We start from the raw sequence: 23,342 nt of genomic DNA on the forward strand, positions 1-23,342 counted from the left end.
CCCCTTTCCTTTTTCTTCTCTTTTTTTTTTTTTTTTTTTGCCGTGCCGCGCGGCCTGCAGCATCTTACTTCCCCAGCCAGGGACTGAACCCGCAAATTCCCTAAATCCACCTTTTCTTAAGCAGGCTTGAGTCAGTTTCTGTTGCATGTAGTTAGGCAGTTTCAATTTAGAATCCTAAGTTCTGATCCTCAGCGATTGAGTATATGGAGGTGCCATTAACTGCTAGGCAAGATAAGGGGGAGGTTTATGGAAGAGAAGACTTTATTTTGTATGTGCTGAATTTGATCAGTGGTGAGATACCTATGTGAAAATGTCTAGCAGTAGTTGGAAATGGGGACTGAAACCCAGCAGAGTTTAAAGCTAGAGAAACAGATCTTGCAGCATAAGGCTAATAATTATTGTGATAGAAATGATTTAGGCAACCCTGGGAGATGGTAAAGAAGAACAAAAGATGAGGACAAAATCTTGGGGGAAATGCATTGTAAGAATGAGCAAAAGACAGAAAAGGCGATGGAAAGTGATAATAGGAAGAAAACCAGGGTGATGCAAGTTTCACGAAGACAAAAGTGGCTTTGTACTGATCACGTGGTACAGAGAAATTAGATAGGATGCAAATCAAAGACAACATTTGGGTTGAGTAATTGGGTTGGGTAATTGGAGCATGATGATTCCCTGAGAAAGGCAGCTGCAGTAATAATAGTGGGAGTAGAACCCAGGTTGATACGGTTTGAGTAGCAGATAAGACATAATGAATACTACCATTTAGTTTGAAAAGCAGAGTGCGTACAGCAAACAAGATCATTTTATCAAATATCTAAAAGGTACAAACCACTTTATTTCTTGCTTTTTTGCTTCAAACTTGAAACTTTGTTAAATGATGAGCATAATAGAGTCTGTAACACTGTAATTTGAGCTGGATCTTAAAGGATGATTGCTAAGAGGAAAATGGAAGGAAATGTATAACATGTATATGATTGCAGATTTGCTCGTTACAATTCAGATGTGCAGAAGAAGGGGAATTTTCCTACAGAACTCTTGCACCCAGTGGGAAGTCTAGAAAAAAATTAACTTTTAGTCCTAGGCACTTTAAAACCTAATCTGATACAAAGCAGCTAGAATTTATAATATCTTAAGGTAGTGCTTAAACATTTTGAAAATTGCTGTCTTATTTCTACCCTTTGTCTTCTAAAATGCTGTCCACATATATGGGGAGGAGAGGAGGCTTGCATGACAAAATGGCATCAGGGAAGACACTGTCTTCACTCTACTCTCTGAGCATCCTGCTGGCCTCTCATGCAATAGGCAACAGCTTGTAAAATATGTCATCAGGTTTTCCTTAGCCTGGTCAGAGCCCAGTAATTCTTGGCTGACCTGGCTTCACCTTAGTTCTCTTGGATGTGGAGAAGAGAGCTCTGAGACTTCTGCAAAGATGTCTCAAGCAGTCCCGTGTAAGTCAGGTTGCAGGTTTAGCACATGCCACTCCACTGCAGGCTCCAGATAAGCCTACTTCCCATTTACCTATTTGCTTCCCACTCAGCTACCTTGTCAGTCTCCCCTTGGGAGAATAGAGGAACTTGTGGGTCCCCTCTGTAGTACAGAGGAACAGAGAGTAGCTTGGGAAAGCAAACTGCATTAGGAAGGTTTACTTTGATATGGCTGTGTCCTAGCCTGGGAGTATCTCTTCCAGAATCCTGTGGACTCCTCTACTACCCAGCATATTATGGAATACTTCAAAACAATGAAAGCTGAATAGACACTGCTACATTAAACAACATGAACGACTTGTACTAATATAATGTACAAAAAAGTCTGACACAAAGCGTATATATACTGTATGATTCCATTTATATAAAATTCCAAAACATGCAGAACTACTCTGTGATGTTAGACATCATGATAGTGGTTGTCTATTGGAAGATGGTTGGAGGTGGTTCTGGGGAAGCTTATGGCATTTACTATCTTTATCTGGGTCCTGGTTAACACAGATGGGTTAGCTTTGTGATAATTCATCTCGCTATTCACTTAGATACTTCCATTTAAAAGAAGTATATATTAAAGAAACTAATTTGAAGAAAGAAAACCAGAGCATTGGTTTTCAAACTTCAGTGAGATTAAAGATGACCTGGATTGAAAAACTGCGGATTCCCCAGACTGTCCTCAGAAATTCTGATTCAGTAGCTCTCACTCTAAGAATCTGTATTTTTAACATTTGCCCCAGGTGATTCTGATGCTCCATACTTTAAAAAATGCTGATTTAGTATCTTCAGTTTGAACTGTCTTTACTCTTTGGACAGGTGTTCAAGTGTCTGTGACAGAAGTCTGTCATAGTGTTTCTCAAGTCTGAGTTTATTGGCTATCTAATTGCTAGGAGTAGCATTTCCTCACCAGCTTAATGTTTTCCAAATGTAATGACAGTTGTTAGAAATGTTTGTATTTTTTCCTACACCATGGTTTTCTTGCACTCATTGAATTCTGCAGTTTTTCAAATTTGATCAAAAGACAAAATTTTTTTAAATTTCCTATTGCATTTTTAACACTATAGACATGACTTTCCTCGGACACACAACTTTTTTTTAGATACAGTTAATTATTTCTAGCTATATTCAGCATGTAATAATGTAAAAGAACTTGGTAAAAAACAGCTAGTCTCTATATCTGCAGAGGAGAGATCTTAAAGTGGAAAGAAAGTAAGATCTGAAACATGTAGAGAACACTGGAAACTAAAGTTTGATAAAAGCTAATAACTAAGTAAAATAAGATTCATCTCTCTGAAAGCATGAGAATGGATTTGGTAAGGCATTTAGGTCTTTTCTGGCTCAGTAGCTCTAGAACATTAAATGTAAATCATGGCTCATATAATTTATTCAGATGTTCTTCCCATTTCATAACCACCACCACCATCTGTGCCACCCCTTCATCACCACCACCCCAGTTTCCCCAGGGAGTATGGAAGTGTGGTATGAGGTGCTGAATATAAGGAAAAACCTGTTAAACTTTAAGAATCATTAAGTAGTGAGTAGGGCATATTTAATTCTTTAATCTATTAAAGGAATGGACAATGACAGATGTGGGGGTTTTCTGTAATGTTAAATTTTTTGAATAAATACAGCTGTGATTTGAGGAATTCCCAGTACTTTAAGTGAAGGCCAATACTTTGACAACTGTAAAGCTATCACCTTTATTCCTCTCAACATTTAGAGACAGATGGTTTTTCCATTTAGACTGCAGAACTTCAAGTAACCTCTTTAAATTGTTCACATAAAATTTTTTTTCTCACACTTTGCCAGCTTTAGCAGTAATAAATCATTCAGATTAAACAGTTAAGTGGTATGTATGAATTAATTTGTGAACATGGGTGTGTAATCAAAGGATCGTGGTGTCTGTTGCCTCTTCATAGAAATTTTAATTTGAAAACAGGATTGACCATAGACAACAGTAATTGTTTGCCATCAAATCATGAAAATGTTATTGGCATCCTCCAAAAGAGAGAATTATCTTTTTTAAAAGTTCACTGGCAGCACTGACTTGTTTGGAAAGTATACATTTATATGTATTTGTATATGTATATATATATTTGCCTGTATTTGTGAAATTGTATCAATACCCATTTGTAAAATACCTAAAATACTTTTTCAACCTCTAAACCCCTTGACAGTCCCTGGAATCTGCCACCTGAAACCTTTTTACCACTTCATGACAACTTTCAGTTAGGATACCTATAATGACCTTTCCTTGTATGCTACTTTACTCTTTGGGTATATTTTCTTTATAAAAAGAAATTAGTTCCTTGATTTCCTTCTCCAGGTGTTCAAATTTTAGTCCTCTTTTGCTAAATTTCTTTGAAAAAATTACACTACTCAGTTTTTCACAATGGACAGTTACTCACAGTTTAGTATCTCTTTTCATTGTTCTAATTTATGAAAGAAAATTTAATAGACAATAAAATGTCATCTCCGTGAAGAGTAATAAGACAAATATATGAAAATTAAAGCTTGTTTTTCATAGATATTGACCTACTGGTACAAGAGTAAGACCTGCATTAGATGATAGGCTGCAAGCTTCTCCATAACCTGGTGTCCAGTAATAATGCCTTTTAAGGCCATTGGAGACTTCTGCAAGGTACACGTGTCCATCCACCACATATGGCTCCACATCTGTATTGTCTGATTTTAGACGGCCCATGTGAATTAAATCTGAATATGCCTAGGATTTTTAAGAAAAACTGTATCATTAAGAAAACAGTTTATTCATTTTACAGTGCTTAAACAAATATCAACATTCAAATTAAATGTGATAATTTATAGTTTAAAATATTCTGTATAACACTGCTGAATTTTATTTTCCAGGCATTGTAGTTTTTATTAATTCCACACAATGTAATTACAATCTTGCAAAACTTATTTCTACATTTTAACGTTATTAGGCATGTTTTGTTGTTTCATGACTCCCCGAGATAACAATTCTACGTATTACCAATTTTGTGGACCAGAGGTCTCATGGTCAAAATTTTCAAGTCCTAAGGTGACTGACTCATAAATAAGGATGGAGGGCTGTTGTATATGCCCTTGAAGATCCGATGACAGCCAGGGATCCATTTTTCAGCAAAATAAACAATCACAGATTTTGGCATACAACTGTATGGAGTTCATGGACCCTCTGAAGATAATCTATAGATTTAGGCTTAGACTAGAGACCATAACCATAGTATGAGATGCTGGCCTGGCTGGCCACTAATTATTTCTTCATTGTAGAATTTTCTTTGTATATCTCTTATGGATCATTGATATCTACATCAAAGTGTCGTACAAACATGTTAAACTAGTTTGTCAGTAAGGTTGCGATTATGGAGAAAGGCAGAAATTAGACAGTAAAAGATTCAAAAGTCTAGTTGCTTTCTGCTGTAGCTTGTCATTAGTAGTTCCAACTCAGCTCAGCCTCTAGTGTATAGAATGTGGATATGATGTTTTTCTGAAATCAAGGGTTTTTTTTTTCTTTTTTTCTTTTTTTTTGCAGTACACAGGCCTCTCACTGTTGTGGCCTCTCCCGTTGCGGAGCACAGGCTCTGGATGCACAGGCTCAGTGGCCATGGCTCGCGGGCCCAGCTGCTCCGCGGCCTGTGGGGTCTTCCCGGACCGGGGCACGAACCCGTGTCCCCTGCATTGGCAGGTGGACTCTCAACCACTGTGCCACCAGGGAAGCCCAAGGATTTTTTTTTTTAATAGTGTACATTTTAGTAGCCTTTTTAGTGATAGAATTCTGGTTAGTCTTTTGGCAATTTTTGAGAATTCGAACATATATATATATATTTTTTTGGCTGTCTTGGGTCTTTGTTGCTGCGCGTGGGCTCAGTAGTTGTGGCTCACCGGCTCTAGAGCGCACGGGCTCAGTATCTGTGGCACACGGGCTTAGCTACTCCGCGACATGTGGGATCTTCCCAGACCAGGGCTTGAACCCATGTCCTCTGCAGTGGCAGGTGGACCCTTAACCACTGTGCCACCAGGGAAGTCCCCTAACATCTTGTTTTTCTTTCTCTTCTTTCCAAATGAAAACTATTTGTTACTATGCTTTTTGTGTGTGTTGAAAGCAGTATCAAGGGTTCTCTGTATTTACATAAGCAACACACCAAATATTTTGACAGCTTTTACTATATCTCTCTAAATTCTGTGTCTTGGTTTAATTATTGGGTAGCAGATTGGAGATTGTGCCACAGCAAATTTAAAATAAATCAACAATTGTGATTTAAAAAAACTTTGGAGAAATTGGGACTGTGTAATTCAGTGACCTTTATACTAATATGTAGTATTTGATATCTTTTCCTATTTCAACCACAAAACTTTCCAATAGCTAATTTTTAGGACTTAACATTAAAATTTATCAAAACTGCAGTGTCTCATTATACTTTGTAATCACGTCTAAGGCATCTGTATATAACATCTGACGTTATAGGGAAAACCCCAGAAAAAGCCTCAGTGAAGAAAAAAACTTACCACACATGTAGCTTCATCAAATTTGTTTCCCCACAGGTAGATATTAGAGAGTGTGGGATTTGTTTTCATTGATTGTGAAAGTGCAACAAGTCCTTCTCCCTTTATGTTGTTGCTTACCACTGACAACCTTTGGAAAACCAAAAAGTAATAACCCTGGAAACCAACAGTTCCACAAAGAGAATGCGTAAGCTAGCAACAGCATTTATTACACACATTTTTTTGTGTTAAGTCTTAGCATTAAATACATTTAATGTATAATCAAAATATTGACCTAATAATTCCTAAAATCCAAGAAACTTAGTTTTCTAATTGGATACTTCATGTACCTAAGTAGAGCTACCTACATTTTGGAAATAAACAGCCTATTGTTTTCTATTTATTATTCAGTAAAGGTTTGGGGTGGATTACAGATATATTTTTCAAGGTAAAGTCATCCAAGTAGTATTTTCTTTGATTCATTCTTATTTTAGAGTCTTGATCATATTGAATGATTATAATTTTTCTGTTAGAATTCAGGATAAAATAAGAGTTTTCTCATTAATTTTAAGCAGTCATAACTAGAATCAATCTAATTTTTAAGATTACTTTTGAAAAATAGAAGAAATTGAAATGTTTCCTGTAACTTAATATGTCAGTTTAGAAACTGAGTTTTCATATTTCACCATGAATCTTAAGAGGTAAGAGGTTTAAGGTTAATATTCTAAAAAATTTAAGGTTTTCTTTGTTATTTTGGTTAAGTATAAAACCATACTAACGCTTTAAGAGTCCTGTTGTGTGAAGCAAGAGTGTCACTGAGATAGTTTGCTCCTGCATTTTCTATTCTGTTAAAAGAAAGATCTATTACTTCCAGGGTAGTATTCTTTTTCAGTACATCGGCCAAACACACCATTCCATCCTGAGTTATTTTGTTGCTGGGAAAGGAAAAATATGTAGTTATATTTGGAAATATGAAGTATTCTTTTATTCATAGAGATAGCATGCTTGAAAACTTATATAGTAATAAGTACTTTCTATTTTAGTTAAGATTTATTTTAATCACTCAATTTCCAAAAAGTTAATAAAAAGTTGCCATAAAATGTTGCTTCTATTCTGGTTTACATATTTAAATTGCTCTCAAGTTATTATATCGGTATAAGCCGAATAAATACTAAGGCTCAAGATAAAAAGTTGACAACAATGGCTGCATTTTCTAATTTCTGGAATTAATGTCTAACAAAGAATCTTATCTACAGTGAATATTTACAGAGATTATTCCCATGATTTAACTCCTGAATTAATATATAAGTTATCACTTACCAGCTTACATCAAGGTAGCGCAGGCTTCTGTTCAGATACAGTGCATCACATAACTGTTTCATACCACAGTTTTTTATGTCATGCTTACACAGGTGTAGTTCAACAAGGCACTGATTTTCTTTCAACATGTGGCCTAGATGAACTGTGGACTCTTCCTAAAAATAGATAGTCTTTTTTCTAGAATATAATTTTGAAGCAGTACATGTTTATTCCAAACATGCAAAGTTATTTAAATTAGCTTTTTAAAAAGATTTTATCAGTTAAGACTATTATTAGTCTACGATTTGCAATTTGTTTGGCATGGCTTTTTAAAAAAATCATTTTGCCACAAATATCTTTACTGTCTTAGAAACAGGCAGCAGGCACTAGTAAAGTGCAGTGACTAAGTGATTTAAGAGATGCTGGTTAAAAAAAATCATTACTAAAAAAGCAACAATCATCTCAGCAGGAAAAATAAATCAAAATAATTGGTCCCATGATTGAGCATGAGGGAATTCCCTGGTGGTCCAGTGGTTAGGACTTGGAGCTTTCACTGCTGGAACTCAGGTTCAATCCCTGGTCAGGGAACTGAGATCCCACAAGCTGCATGGTGTGGCCAAAAAAAAAAAAAAAAAATGAGCATGAAAGCTCCTTTACTGCTGTCCACTCAAGACAAGGTGTTCTTGCCCCTTACAGATGTTTCTAAACTTTGCTCTTGATCTCCACTCTTTGTAGTTTTTAGACTCCCTCCCTCCCTCCCTCCCTTCCTCCCTTCCTTCCTTCTTCCCTTCCTCTGCTGCTTCCAGGCAAAAGGTATATAACCTCAGTGAGAATCTGAACACCAAGCACTTTAAATTTTTAACAGAATCAGAGCATGTCTTAAAATGAATGGGCCAAAGTATTTTATGATAAGAAGTCCTGATGCATTATTGCTGTTTTTATAAGTTTTATAGTCACTGGAAATGCTGATCATGGATAGCCATATATGCTCGAATTATCTAAAAGTACTTTGAGAAAAAATAAAAGTTAAATAAAATCATATAGCAATAGCAGATTGTATATGAGCTTTAAAATAAAACTGTCCAAATGCTAGCTTTACCTTGTACTAACTTTATCACTTTGGGCTAATTATTTCATCTAGCTGAGTCCCAGTTCCCTTTTCTATATAAAATAGGTAAAATTTTACTTCCCTCACAGAAGTAAATAAATTAACAGAAGTACCTGGCACAAAATTGGTGTTCTATAGAAAACCACAAAGCATTTATTATTGTTCAATATTCTATAATACGGTATCTGATTTAAGTTATTGCTTTGACACTGAAAATACATATGCAGAGGGAAGCTGTAGTCTGAAATCTTAAATGAAAACTGACCACTTACGAGGTCCAGTATTGCTCTGCATAGTGCTGGAGCAGAGGATATACTCAATACAGATATGATGTATGTCTCGACTGCATTTTTAGGTCAAGAAATTTGAAAGAGGGATCATCCTTATTAAGAAAGGGAACTAGTATCACAAATAGTAAAGGGTTTTTGTTTTTTGGTGTTTTTTTTTAGCTCCACTCAGTTTGTGGCTTAGTTTGGCCTAGGGTGGCACCTAGCATCAGCGTTTTTCTAAGCTCCCCGGATAATGAACAGTAAAACCCTTAAATGAAATAGGTTTGCTGGCTTGTATTTGGGAACAGCAGGTATGAGGAAGCACAAGAGGATTCTACTCCACAACCATTTAAGAGAATAGTACTGTCAGGGATAGAAGATGGTGGTTGCCTTGGAGAGGAATAGAAAGCAGGCTAGTTTATCTGACTGCCCAGAAGCACCAGGCTAAGAGCAAGGTCTGGGGCCTGAGAAAGAGCCCTGGGCTTTTTAAATTTTTATTTAATAATTTATTTCGGGCTGTGTTGGGTCTTTGTTGCTGCGCACGGGCTTTCTCTAGTGGGGGGGTGGGGGGGTGGGCCCTGGGCTTTCAATAACTATTCTCAGATGGATTTAGGAGTAATGACACTGCTCAACATTTAAAAGAGGGATTGTGCTTCTAATATAATTTCATATAGTTTAACATACTTCCTCAGGGCTTTAATCCGGGAAAGTTTGACTCAGCCTTCATATCTCTTAACATGTCCTCAATCTGAGAAGCTTCCCTGCCACCTCTCATCCCCCTGCATTGATTTCTATGTCTTTTCTCCTGCTCCCAAGGCACCCTGAGCATATCACTCTCCAGACTTGTGGATCTCCCTCCATGTGGACTGAAAAAAAGCTCTTTGAAAATGAGGGCTATGTGCTTTGAGATTATCCCTGGCACCAGCATTGTTTCTTGTTTAGGGTTGCATTCAAATATTTACTGAGTGAAGAATGAGAAATGAAGCAATTTACTGAATGCTTACTTTGAGCCAGGTATTTTGCTGGTCTTTAAAGTAGGTTTTTCTATTTGAGGATTCTGGTTGTCTTTTTGAGATTAAATTTGTAAACATGAAGCAATTAACATGATGTAAAATTCCAAAATTTTTTGTACAGGAAAGTACAGAGATAATTCAAAGGGAGAGATCTATGTAGACAACTAATGCAAAATATACTTACAAATATGAAAAATATTTTAAAAATATGGTTAATTCTCAGTTACTCATACTAATGGGGAACAGTGAAGTAGCTGATTTAAAGACCAAAGTCCTTGAACTTTTTCTTTTAGTAGATATTCTGTTTTTGTTTAGACCAATAGTAAAACGAGTTCTTATTCCCTAGCATTTTGCTGATAAGAGAGGAGAGCCACCTAAGAGTGTTAAGGGGCAAGGAGAAGCCTTGAGAGTTGGAACCATGTTTTTACCGTCTTTCTGTCTCTAGCCTGCAGCTCACCTGAAGCACCAAGTCCAGACCTCCCAGACTGCTATTCATATGCAATTTGCCATTATAGCTCAGGATTTCAAATGTAATGGTTCATCACATCAGTGTAACAAGAACAAACAAATCACAAAACAGTTCACACTGGGCTCTTATAATCCTCCAGCCTTTAAAACTTTCATCATTTATGCTTTCATTTTAAGCCCTCTGCCCCTCACAGGTTTACTCACTGAGAATGAGTTTATAAGAAAAATAGACATGTTTTCTGTTTAAATAAGCAACATCTAAAACCATATTTATAAAACTTTTACCAAGATTTTAAAATTTTCAAGTTTTTCTTTGTAAACAGTACTTTACGGTTCTAAAAATACAATGCATTCATGAATCTTGACATAACCTTCAGTAAGTAGTACCTTCATTTTATTCACATGTAGCCTTATTAACTGCTCACTTTGAATACATACCTGTTCACCATAAAGTACAGGTCGGTTTAGGTTTAATCCCTTAATTGTTTGGTTTTGAGTTAGGACTGTAGCGAATGCTATCACACTCTGCATTCCCTAAAAACAGGTAAATTCATTAAGGAAACTGACAAAGTATATAAATTAACCCCTAATATTTCAAGATCACTAATCTGGATTCTGACAAATCAAAATCGTGTTTTTAAAAAGTTTAAGTAATTTCCTGATCCTTCAATTGTTGGTTGATCAAATTCAGAAATGAATTGTTACTGTGTTATTTTCTCTCTGCCCTGAAATCTGTAACATACATGGGGAGTTTCTTAAGGTTTCAGTATCCATTTCCTCCGGTGTTTACCTCTAGGTTTGCTCCTAACCCCTCAAGGTTCTATATGATGCACAGAAATACAGACATACAAGTGGATCCCAGCTAGGGCTCTATACTATCCTTAATGCAAGCTTTCTTTTACATTCATACTAGTACTTTAGGTGTGTGTTTGTGGCAGGAAAGGGTTACTAATCACATTTTTCACTGCTGCCACAGGCCTCGCTCTACCTTATTGGAAGGGCCTAGTCCTCCGCCATCTCTGTGATGCACACACATCTAGTTGTTATGCCAGAAAACCTGGGCTTTCTTCCACTTCACCAGTCAGTCCTCTTACTCTCCTATCAGTTGATCAGCAAGTCTTACAGATTCTGCCTCCAAAAGATGTTTCAAATTAGTCCATCTCTGTAGCTACCACCCCAACGCCAGTCCTCATCACCCACCTGAATTACTGCAGAAACTGCCTAAGTGGTCACTGGGCTTCCTCTCACCACCCTCTAATTCCCCACAGAGAGACAAGAGTGATCTTTTACAAGCACCAATCATATCATGTCACCCTTCAACTTAAAGCCTTTCCATAATTTGCATTTAACTCCCTTTGTGTAGCTACTCTGGCTTTTTAGTTCTCAGACTCAGTATTGCATCATTCATGTACTCCCCTCATGATTTTTGCCATATCTGAGTATCAGTTTTACTCTTTACCTAATACTTTTCCTTTAAATCAACTCACTTTTCACTTATATTTATTTTAAAACTGTTTCACTACCATAAATGGAAAGCCACAATCCCTTGAAATAAATAGAAAGCATTTGTAAAAATAAATATGTATTAAAATTACCTCAAATTATGTCAGTCAGTATGCTACCCATACCACACTTGGGGAAGCACTAACCTAGAGTCTGTGGGTTCTGGACCCCCTGCCTGGAATGTTCTGCCATGGACCCTCTTCAAGGGAGCTCTTTCTCATCCTTCACGACTCCTAAGTATGACCTCCTCAGGTCTTCAGGGAACCATCCTATCATGCATATTACCTTCTGCCCATTAACAGAGTACTTCGCCAACTTTGTAGCACTTTTCTCTAATTTACTGATGTTTTCCTAACTAAAATATAACCTTTATAAGGGCAGAGTTCATATCTGATGCACTCCTGTATCCTTAGAATCTAGAATTGTGACTGGTATGTGTAGACAATACACAGTTGACCCTTAAAGGGTCAAGGATCAACTGTGTACCGTGGTAGCCATGGATTCAAACAACCTTGAATCCTGTAGCAACTGTAGTATTTACTATTGAAAAAAATCTGCATATAACTGGACCCCAGCAGTTCAACCCGTGTTATCAAGAGTCAACTGTGTATTGGATTAATGCTTTCCCAAGACCATACTGGCTGCATCTACCCGCTTCTTAAGCTTTAGAGCCTATTACCCCAAAGAGCCTCCTTGGCCCATCTTACTGTTTTCCTGTCCCAGTAATTTTGCATTAACCTATTAAAAATAGGTTCCTAACAGTAGGCCTGAAGGTTTGAAGGCATGTTTGAGAAAATGAAGCCTAGAATTTGAAGACGTGCAAAACAGACAAACTTCTCATTATCAGTCCAGATGAAGGCTCAGAGCAGCTCTTAGCATCATCTTAGGTTTTATGCTATAACATAACTACTCACTGCAAAATGTTTCCATAAGTAAAAAATTTATATTATACAAATGAAGTAGTATTTGTTTAATTAAAAGGAACATAATCATCTTCTTTAGAAAATCCCATACAAGTTAAGAAGGGTAACAGATGGAAGTTTAGGAAGATTTTTATTACACTGGATATTCTTCCATAATATTATTATAATCTGATTCTTATTTAAAAAAATATTTTCTCTGATATTAGACCTTAGAGACAAGCTTAATCATTCATAAGACTGTCATTTAGCTGGTCTCTGACACTTCTCTATGCTAGTTTCCAGGGAGAATGATCCAATATCTGAGTGACTATCTCATACCCAATTTTACTCACCAGATCACAGTCACCCAGATCTAATTTCTCTAAGGATGAATTAATTTGTAGCATTGCAGCAAAAAACATTCCACCCTTATTTTCAATCTTGTTTCCAGTCATTCTTAGGTGTTTCAGAGTTGTATTCTTCTGAAAAGGAAAAGAGGCAAAACTTGGTTAAAATTTTAACCCATCGAATTCTCTTTAGATTACATGAGTTAGGAGACTATATTACTATTTGCAGACTCATCAGTTTTTCATGGAGATAGAACAGGATATATTCCTTAAAGGTAACATTCAATTTCCCATAACAGATAAAAATCTAGTTTAATAGTTTAGTAGAAAGAATGCCCAGGAAATAGATACCAAAAATAATGACCAGTGAATGAAGCAGATTTTAATAACTTTCCCTTCATTAGAAAATCTATAAATTTATCTTCTAAGAAAATTATACCACCTTTTAAAATTGAGATGAAATTCACATAACACAAAATTAACCATTTTGAAATGTACAATTTGGGACTTCCCTGGCGGTCCAGTGGTTAGGACTCCATGCTCTCGCTGCTGAGGGCCTGGGATCAATCCCTGGTTGGGGAGCTAAGATCCCGCAAGCAGCACGGTGCAGAAAAAAAAAATAAGCAAGAAAATGTACAATTCACTGGATTTTACTACATTCGCAGTGCTGTGTAGCCATCACCTCTAGCTAATTCCAAAACATTTTTATCACCCCTAAAGGAGACCCTGTACCCATTAAGCAATCACTTCACATTCCCCCGTATCGTTTTGAAAGTGATACAATTTCTCAGACATTTGCAAAGTTTAATTCCTTCTCTTATTTCATTTCCTTTGATAAATCCTTCACAAAATTACACACATTTCATTGTCCTAGTGAATAAGTATCTGGACATACAAGTGTAAATAATTAACTTTAAAATTAAGTCAAACCCCTTTAAGAGTGGGAAGAAGGCAAGGATGTCCACTCTCACCACTTCTATTTGACATTGTACTGGAGGGTCTAGATAGGACAATTAGGCAAGAAAAAGAAACAAAAAAGGCATCCAGGTTGGAAAAGAAGTAAAACTCTTGTTTGCATATGACATGATCTTATATGTGGAAAATTCTAAGGAATCCACCAAAAAAAACCAAACCAAACCAAAACAAAAGCTGTTAGAACTAATAAATGGGGAATTCCTTGGCAGTCCAGTGGTTAGGGCTCTGTGTTCTCACTGCTGAGGGCCCAGGTTCAATCCCTGGTCAGGGAACTAAAATCCCGCAAGCTGGCCAAAAAAAAAAAAAAAAAGAAGAACTAATAAATGAGTTCAGCAAGACTGCAGGACACAAGATCAATATACAGAAATAACTGTATTTCCATACACTAGCAATGAACAATTCAAAAATGAAATTAAGAAAATTCCATTTATAATAACATCAAAAAGAATAAAACATTAGGAATAAATTTAACAAAAGGGCAAGACTTGCACATTGAAAACTACAAAGCATCAAAGCATGGTTGAAAGAAATTAAAAACAACCTAAACAGGGACTTCCCTGGCAGTCCAGTGGTTAAGACTCCGAACTTCCACTGCAAGATACATGGGTTCAATCCCTGGTCGGGGAACTAAGATCCCACATGTAGTGCAATGTGGCCAAAAATAAATAAATATTAAAAAAGTAAAAAACTAAAATAAAAACAACCTAAGTAAATGGAAACACATCCCATGTTCCTGGATTGGAAGACTTAATATTAAGATGGCAATATTCCCCAAATTGATCTAAATATTTAAAGCAATGCCTCTCAAAATCCCAGTTGCATTTTTTGCAGAAATTGATAAACTGATCTTAAAATTCATGTGGAAATGCAAGGGACCCAGAAGAACCAACACAATCTTGAATAAAACAAAGAGGACTCACTTCTTGACTTTAAAACTTACTACAAAACTACAGTAGTCGAGATATTGTGAGACTGGCCTAAGGATAGACATATAGATTAAAAGAATAGAATGGAGAGTACAGAAATAAACCCTCACATTTATAATCAACTGACTTTCAACAAGGATGTCAAAATTAATGGGGAAAGAACAGTCTTAACAAAAGGTGTTGGGTCAAATGGATATCCACATGAAAAAGAATGAAATTAGACTCCTACTTCACATCATATATAAAAATTAACTCAAAATGTATCAGAGAACTAAAAGAGCCAAATCAAAAAGCTGTTAAAAGAAAACGTAAGTGTAAATCTTCATGACTTTGGATTAGGCAAAGTCATGAAGTTGTAGCCTTCTTAGGTACATCACCAAAAGCCCAAACAACAAAAGAAAAAATAGATCAAATGAATTTTGTCAAAATTAAAAAATTTTGTGCTTCAAAAGACACCACTAAGGAAGTTAAAGGCAACCTACAGAATGTGTGAAAATATTTGCAAATCACGTATCTAATAAGGGGCTCCAGAAAGGGCAAAAGATTTGAACAGATAGTTCTCCAAAGAAGATATACAAATGACTAATTAGCATACAAAAAGATACTCAACATCTTTATTCATTAGGGAAATGCAAATCAAAACCACAAAACCTCTTCATACCCACTAGGATAGCTCAAATCAAAGAGACAATACGGCTTCCCTGGTGGCGCAGTGGTTGGGAGTCCGCCTGCTGATTCAGGGGACACAGGTTCGTGCCCCGGTCCGAGAGGATCCCACACGCCGCAGACCCGCTGGGCCCGTGAGCCTTGGCCGCTGAGCCTGCACGTCCGGAGCCTGTGCTCCGCAACGGGAGAGGCCACAACAGTGAGAGGCCCGTGTACCGCAAAAAAAAAAAAGACAATAACAAGTACTGGTGAGGATATGGAGAAATCAGAACACCCATACATTGTTGGTGGAATTGTAAAAAGGGACAGCCACTTTGGAAAACAGTTTGGCAGTCACTCAAAATGTTAAACAGAGTTTCCAAATGAACCATTTCACTCCTAGGTATGTACCCTAGAAAACTGAAAACATACATGCACAGAAAAATGTGTGCAAAAGTGGAAACCCAAATGTCCATTAACTAATGGATGAACAAATGTGATATTTCCAAACAATGGAATATTATTTGGCAATTAAAAGAAATGAAGCATGTTACAACATGGATAAAATCTGGCCAGTCACTAAAGGCCACAAACTGTACGATTCCATTTATAAGTGGCCAGAATCGGCAATCTACAGGTAGAAAGTAGATGTGACTGCCAGGTGCTGGAGAGTGAGAGAGAGAAGCACAGAGAGGGATTACTAACAGGTACAGGGCTTCTTTTTTGGGGGAAAATGCTCTAAAAACAGTGATGGTGCTGATGGTCACATAACTGTGAATATAACTGACTGTTGAACAACACAGGGGTTAGGGGCGACGACCCTCTGTGCAGTTGAAAATGAGTTTAACTTTACATTTGGCCCTCTGTATCCGAGGTCCTGAATCCTCAGATTCAACTGACAGTAGATTGTGTGGTACTGCAGCATGTATTTAGTGAAAGAAATCTACATATGAGTGGACCCATACAGTTCAAATCTGTGCTGTTCAAGGGTCCACTGTATTCAATATACTAAAAAAACACCGAATTGAACACTTACAAAGGGTAAATTTTGTATATGTGAATTATATCTTAATAAAGCTCTTTATGTTTTTATTCTCTATTTTTTTAACTGAAGTATAGTTGATTTACAATGTTGTGCTAATTTCTGCTGTACAGCAAAGTGACTCCGTTATACACATATATACATTCTTTTTTTATATTTTCCATTATGGTTTATCCATAAAGCTGTTTATTTTTAAAAATGAGTTCAAAAGTGCTCATGTAATGTCCAGATTTTAATAAACTGAAGTGAAATAAAAAATATACATTCGCACAATATTAAAATAAGTTGACATTAACATTTGTTTCTGTTGGTTCCAAGCTAAAACTAAAGAAGTTAAAATTCCCAAATAAAATGTTAGTTTGAGGTATACGAATGCTTACATGTAGTGCTTTAGCAATCAGTTCTCCACCTTCAGGCCGGATGTCATTAAACATAAGGTTTAAGTAAATGAGATTATGTTGTTTCTAAAATAAGGAGAGAAAAGAAGCTATTACATATATATTATTAGAAATCAATAATATGTAAGAGCTGCTTTTTAAGTAAAAGTGTTTACCTCCAAAAAAAATCTTTATAACCAGGAAATTTCAAGGTCCAGCAAAAGAAAGGACCATTAAGGGAAAAAATCAACATGATCATTTAAACAAATATAATGGCAATATAAAGAAAAGAACTATATTCATTTTTGATCAATGATTCAAAGTATCGATGTGCTTTATGTACTTAACCATAGTGTATGAGTTTGCAAAAGATGACTCAGGAGGCTCTAGGTACCAGCTCTACTGAGACCAAATACACAAATGGGTTTTTAGTATATTTCAAGTGTTATAAATATGGCACAGAGTCAGGACACTTGACATTTTGCAAAACTAGTGTTTTGTGTGTGTGTCATTAGACTAGGTGATTTCACTGTAAACAGAACTAAGAATATTTTGATGACGATGCTTTTGCAGCATTTTTATTTGTGGTTGATGAAAATAACTTGGTTACTTCACTTTTTTTTTTTTTTAATCCTCACTCTGTCCTTACATTGTGTGCCATTTCATGGACATGAGAATTTTAAGTTCATTTTAAGCTCATTAGAAGCACTTGTAGCATATGAGAATGGAACAAATAGGAAATTAAAAAGCCAATTTAAGGGAAGGATAAAAAATGATATATGCTGCTTTAAACATTTTATTTTAACTGAAAATACAGACATACATACGTATGTGCCAATCTTCTGAGGTTGAAACAAAGCCTTTTCTTTAACGACACCTATTCTGATTGGTGGGCCACACTGTCTTTCGCAAATAAAATGCAACCATAAAACAGCATTTCAGCTTGGGTATCTCCAAAGTGAAGTCTGCAATAAAGGGTTAGCTTAGCAGGCTAGGGGTGCTGAAACCCTGCACGTTCCAAAGAAAGGGCTGGTTCTTAACTGGGTCCTGGGAGAAAAAAAAAATTAACCAAGAACATTTTGTAGTAAAATAATACCTGAAGCAGTTCTGCAGCATAGGATGCACCAACATCACTTATGAGGTTATATCTAACATCCAAACCTGAAGAACACAGATGAATAGAAGCTGATATTCCTTCTAGTGAACACTTAAAATCAGGAAAATGAAAGCTGGAAGGAATGATTCTTAAGGAGACATACCATTAATATATGGATTATTCTTTAAAATTCTGCAAAGAATCCAAAAATCTTCACCTGTTACTCTTTCTACTGGCATTAAGCGACAGTTACCAGCAACATTTAATGTGATTCCTACCAATCTGTTAAAATATAAAAAAGAAATCCAGTAAAGAAATAAAAGTATTTTTCCTTCATGTTTAGTAACATCATGGATAGAATTTACTGGAACCAAGTATGTACCACAGTACAGGTTTATATCAAGTAACTTAAAACTACTGAATATGCTACAGCTTTTGCAAAGCACCTTAATATATGCATAGTTTAGGGCTTCCCAGGTGGCACGGTGGTTGACCGTCTGCCTGCCGATGGAGGGGTCTGCCTGCCGATGGAGGGGACGCGGGTTCGTGCCCCGGTCTGGGAAGATCCCACATGCCGTGGAGCGGCTGGGCCCGTAAGCCATGGCCGCTGAGCCTGCATATATATATATATATATATATATATATATATATATATATATATATGCATAGTTTAATTTCTCAACCACAAGAAAACCAAAGTATTCCCACTTGACAGATAATGACATTGAAGACTTCAATGATTTGCATAAGTAAACCCAGCTCACAGGAGTTAAGGACAAATCTGGAACTCAGTAATCTCCACTACCTCCAAGACCTAACTATGTCAATCATCTGTGCTGAATCAAAAAGTATGTCCACTTTATCAAGTATTTGCAAATGGCTTTCAAATCACTCAGTGTTCCAGTATTTTCACACAGACGAATATCAGTGAATGTTACTGATGTGATCAAGTATTTGTCTTCCTTACCCCTTTTCAATTTCTTCATCCACTTTTTGGAGTATATGCAATATAAAAGGTTTAATTTCCTGGGACTTTTCCACACATAGCTCATAATAATATTCCTGTAGACCGCCAATAGGTTCTGCAGCTTCTGAAAAATAAATGCGTTACCCTTCATCACATATACATTATCCCAGGAGCTTCCCCCCCGCCAAAAGAAAATCAAACTTCTTTCAAAGATACAAATGTGTGCGTATAGAGTTGAGGGCAGGGTGAAGAATAGGAGATGACGTTAAGAATACAGAAAGGGAAGAAAAATAAGAAGGAATGGGAGAGAAGAAAAATGCTGTTTGGAGAACTAGGGCCATAGAAGTACCCACTGAGGGTGGGCAGACACTAACTTCGAAGTGACACAAAGGGAGAACTAACCTCTGTTATGTAACAGGCCTGGCAGCTGAGGAAAATGATGTCCAGAGAAATTACGTATTTTGCCTAAAATCATACAGATAAATAAGGGCAGAGTACAGAATCATACTGACTCCAAAGTCTCTTCCTACTCTGCTATAATGGGTTAGGGTGACTCAAGGTTGCTTATCATGGCTTCAAACAAAGACAATTTTATCACAGAGTCTAAACTCAAAAGGGATCTGAAAAATCACCAAGTCCAACAGGCTTCTTGGAGACCCTCTATACAATGCACGTTGATGGCATTTGAATACAGCTCTGTCTGTGCTTCCCAACACCAAGTTGAGGCCTAGCTCACAGAAGCACTTCACCTACCCAGGCCTTCCATTTCCTCTTTCTAAAGGTGATTTTCCCTGTCCAGTCCTTAGTAAGGAAGACAGAAACAAAACAGGAGTTAAGAACTTGTTCCTCTGTTATACCTGCACTTTTCCTTAATGGTCTTATTATTTTCGATATTACTTTTTAAAAAATTTTTATTGGAGTATAGTTGATTTACAATGTTGTGTTGGTTTCAGGTGTACAGCATAGTGAATCAGTTATACATATACATATATCCACTCTTTTTAAGATTCTTTTCCCATATAGGTCATTACAGAGTATTGAGTAGAGTTCCCTGTGCTGTACAGTAGCTCCTTATTAGTTATCCATTTTATATACAGTAATGTGTATATATCAATCCCAGTCTTCCAATTTATCCCTCCCCCCTCCCCTTTGCTATTACTTTAAAAGCATCCTTTTTGAGGCCCAGGCCTTCTTGGGTAGAAGGTATGCTGACACTTTTCTTAGAAGCACACACTACTGTCTGTATTTTCTGTCCTACCTTTTGGGTATGTCTCTTTAAGAGTCCATGCTCAGATATCACTACTCAATCAGCCTGAGGTCTTTATGATCCAGCTTCTCTAAGTCTCTACATCTCAAAGATCTTATTTGCTGAGTGGATTTCTGCACTATATGAACTAAAGAGTTTGCTAAACAAATATGCAAAACAAGATTTAAGATGAGGAACATCATATTACAAGTGCAAGCAAATAAACTTTTCTTATAGTTTTTTAAAATAAACTTAAAAAAAATAAATTTAGGGGACTTCCCTGGTGGTCCAGTAGTTAGGACTCTGTGCTTTCACTGCACTGCAATGCAGCCCAAATAAATAAATAAATAAATTTAACCCACACTATTTCAGATAACTTGGAAATTTCAATATCAAAAAGAAAAAAGAAAAGAAAAGAAACATTCATCAGCAATCCCACTACCAAAGAACCACCACAACTGAGGTCTGGGGCTATTTCTTCCCTATAATTTTTCTTTTTCTATATCCTTTTTTTCTTAAGTTAACATTGTGAGCAGCTTTCCCATATCATTAGATATTCTCTGAAAATTTTTAATATCAGCATAATTTCTGTCTTGTGGATAGATGTACATAAGAAATCTTTCACTTACCAGATATAAAATAGATAAACAACAAGGACCTACTATATAGCACAGGGAACTATATTCAGTATCTTGTAATAGCCTATAATGGAGAAGAATGTGAAGAAGAATATACTTATATATACATATGTATAACTGAATCACTGTGCTATACACCTGAAACTAACACAACATTGTAAATCACCTACAATTTAAAAAAATTTTTTTAAAGAAATCTTTCACTTACTTTAGGAAATTTTCATGTATTTAAATAATACTTTAGCACAATATTTCCCAAATTGTGTTTTGTGGAATACTAATCTACAAGATGCTCCAAATGGAATAGGTTTTACTGTCAAATAAGTTTGGGAAATGATGAATTGAACAATGCTAAACAGATTCCTATCTACAACACTTCTCAGGACATTTAAAACTCTCAGGTGCTCAAAGATTCCTCAGATTGTTGAGCCTGGCGGGGAGGGAGGTTAAAAGTGCTCCCAGACTTAGGACTTTCGTGACCATGGTTAACATGGAATGCAATCCAAAAAATGCTAGTTTAGTGTCCTCAACAGAAAACAAAGCAAGTAGATCTCAAACGGATTTACTTCCTGCAGCTGGGCTCCCACTGGGTTTCTTTCCTCTCTTCTGGCTACTACTTTCCTCGGTATTAAAAATGTTAAACAAAATTTCAGAAATAGAGACCTGATTGAAATAAAGACGTGTTTATTTGGGGTTTGTTAGGACTGCAACCCAGGAGACACAGATCCAAGAAGCACTTGAACTGTGTTCCACCAGACTACAAAATGGTGGGGGCTTATAAATGCAAAAAACCCACGAGGTTACATAAATTGTTTGTCAAGAATTAGGATTGGAGCTGGCAAGAAGTAAGGGTGCTTGGTAAGCAAGGACTGGTTAGGAGTCTGAAACAATTACAAAATTGCAAAGGTGGGGGTAATTTGAAACTACAAGGTTGCAACTAGCAGCTGCTAGCAGATTCTGTTTTGAAAACAGCTGGTAGTGTCCTTGAGTCTGATACAGTTTAGAGAAAATTCAAGTTCTCAGTGATGAAGGAATGCATCTGAAATCATATCCACAGTGGCCACTTGGCTCCATGTTGCATGCCTGTACCACAGTTACTCCATTTTGATTTCTAAACGATCTTAAGTATGTCATCAAAGAAGAGAGGATTGCCCTGAGAATTTCTCTGACGTTCATTCTGCCTGCCCTCAGCTGGCACGACCGTATCCAGGACATGCAGACAGACAGACTTACAGGTCATGTTTTTGTGAAGACATGAAGGAATCTTAGATTACAAGCTAAATATAGCTAAAGAAATTTACAAGAATATTTGTATTTAATTACCTGGCCATGGATGTCGATTATTTTAAAGCTTCAGCTATATCTTTCTGCTACTCTCTCTTTTATTTAAAATTCACCTAAGTATTGTATGTCAGGATTCTACGACACCAATAATTTATTTCCTATAGTGTATTCATATTAGGAGAAAATAATAAACCAGTCTGCAAAGTGTAAAGCAAAACCTAGGAATAACCAATTACACAAGAAAATGTCAAGACTCTAACCTAGATTTCATTTTTAATCCACACCGGAGTCTTGAATTCCAAATAATTTTTACTTAACAGCCTGTTTAAAAAATTCTAGTTAAGGGCTCATTTTGGAGGTGGTTCCCAATGCCCTCCTATACTGGAACAGCCAAGTACTGGGAAATCGAAGGGTTGAGGGTGTCATACTTGGGTGCCTATCCAGAACGTCTGTGTGACGCTGAACAAGTTACTTAAATTCTTCGATCTTAAATTTCCTCTTATGCTAAAAGCAGAGTATATCAATGCTCATCTCATGGTGCTTTGAGGAATACGAAGGCTTCTGGCACAATTCCATATCTACAACAAGTGTCCAAAATGGAAATGGTGGAGGGAGAGGGCGTTCACACTATACCTAACTTGCTACCGGATAATTCATGGGTGCAGAAATACTTAAAACCGAGCTGGCGTCGAGGTGCAAAGAGCGGTTTCCAGACCCTCTCGCCCACGTGGGCCCTGCTCTCTGGAGACTGCACAAAAAGGGGCCCAAGAAGTATATCCAGACAACCTTCTCAAAGACCGTAAGAGCAAAGCGACACACACACTTTAGTACTTCAGGACAACCCACCGCGCGAACAGCGTACCCGCTGCGGGAACTTGGGGCTCCGCTCCCGCCTGCGTTTGGGGGCGCCCCGAAGTTCTGGCCACAGCTGGGGTTCCCAGGGGCACCCTCCCGCCGGACCACCTCTGGCCCGAAGTCTGCTCGAAGGAATGGGCCTGGCCCCGACGGCCCTCGCGCGTTTTGTCCGGGCCAGGCCGGCGCCAAAGGACCCTCTATTTCTTACCGCTACCGTCGGCCGCCGCCCACGCCGGAGTAGGGGTCGTAGATGGCGCGGAAGGTGGGGTCCGGGACTCAGGCCTGGCCTCCTGCGGGCTACGCTGCATGCTCTCTGCATCCCGCGGGCCGCAGCAGCGGCGTTGTCATGACGACCGCGCGCGTGCGCCAGCCGCCCCAGGCAGCCAACGATCTGCGCCGGGAGCGGATCCACCGCGCGA

General features: G+C 37.3%; 1 protein-coding gene across 1 annotated transcript; it reads right to left on the bottom strand.

The window, feature by feature from the left end:
- Positions 1-4: 4 nt before the first annotated feature.
- On the bottom strand, positions 5-23,231 carry LRRC34 (leucine rich repeat containing 34). Its single transcript, XM_033855456.2, has 12 exons — positions 23,132-23,231; positions 19,303-19,365; positions 18,901-19,024; positions 18,097-18,215; positions 17,934-17,998; positions 16,841-16,924; positions 12,879-13,007; positions 10,559-10,654; positions 7,284-7,438; positions 6,743-6,898; positions 5,988-6,114; positions 5-4,203 (listed from the first exon to the last, which is right to left on the bottom strand). Exons 1-12 carry the CDS (start codon positions 23,229-23,231, stop codon positions 4,000-4,002), a joined length of 1,422 nt encoding a protein of 473 aa, XP_033711347.2. The 3' UTR covers positions 5-3,999.
- Positions 23,232-23,342: the final 111 nt, after the last annotated feature.

The sequence above is a fragment of the Tursiops truncatus genome, chromosome 4 (genome assembly GCF_011762595.2).
Source record: "Tursiops truncatus isolate mTurTru1 chromosome 4, mTurTru1.mat.Y, whole genome shotgun sequence".
NCBI lineage: Eukaryota > Metazoa > Chordata > Mammalia > Artiodactyla > Delphinidae > Tursiops > Tursiops truncatus.

Excerpts from the sequence above, each read along its gene's own strand:
- LRRC34 (XM_033855456.2), bottom strand. The coding sequence starts at position 23,231 with ATGCAGCGTAGCCCGCAGGAGGCCAGGCCTGAGTCCCGGACCCCACCT. Across the intron at positions 16,925-17,933 it reads ATGCTGCAGAACTGCTTCAG|AAACAACATAATCTCATTTA; the intron begins GTATTATTTTAC and ends TCCTTATTTTAG. Across the intron at positions 6,899-7,283 it reads CGCTACCTTGATGTAAGCTG|CAACAAAATAACTCAGGATG; the intron begins GTAAGTGATAAC and ends TTCCTTTCCCAG.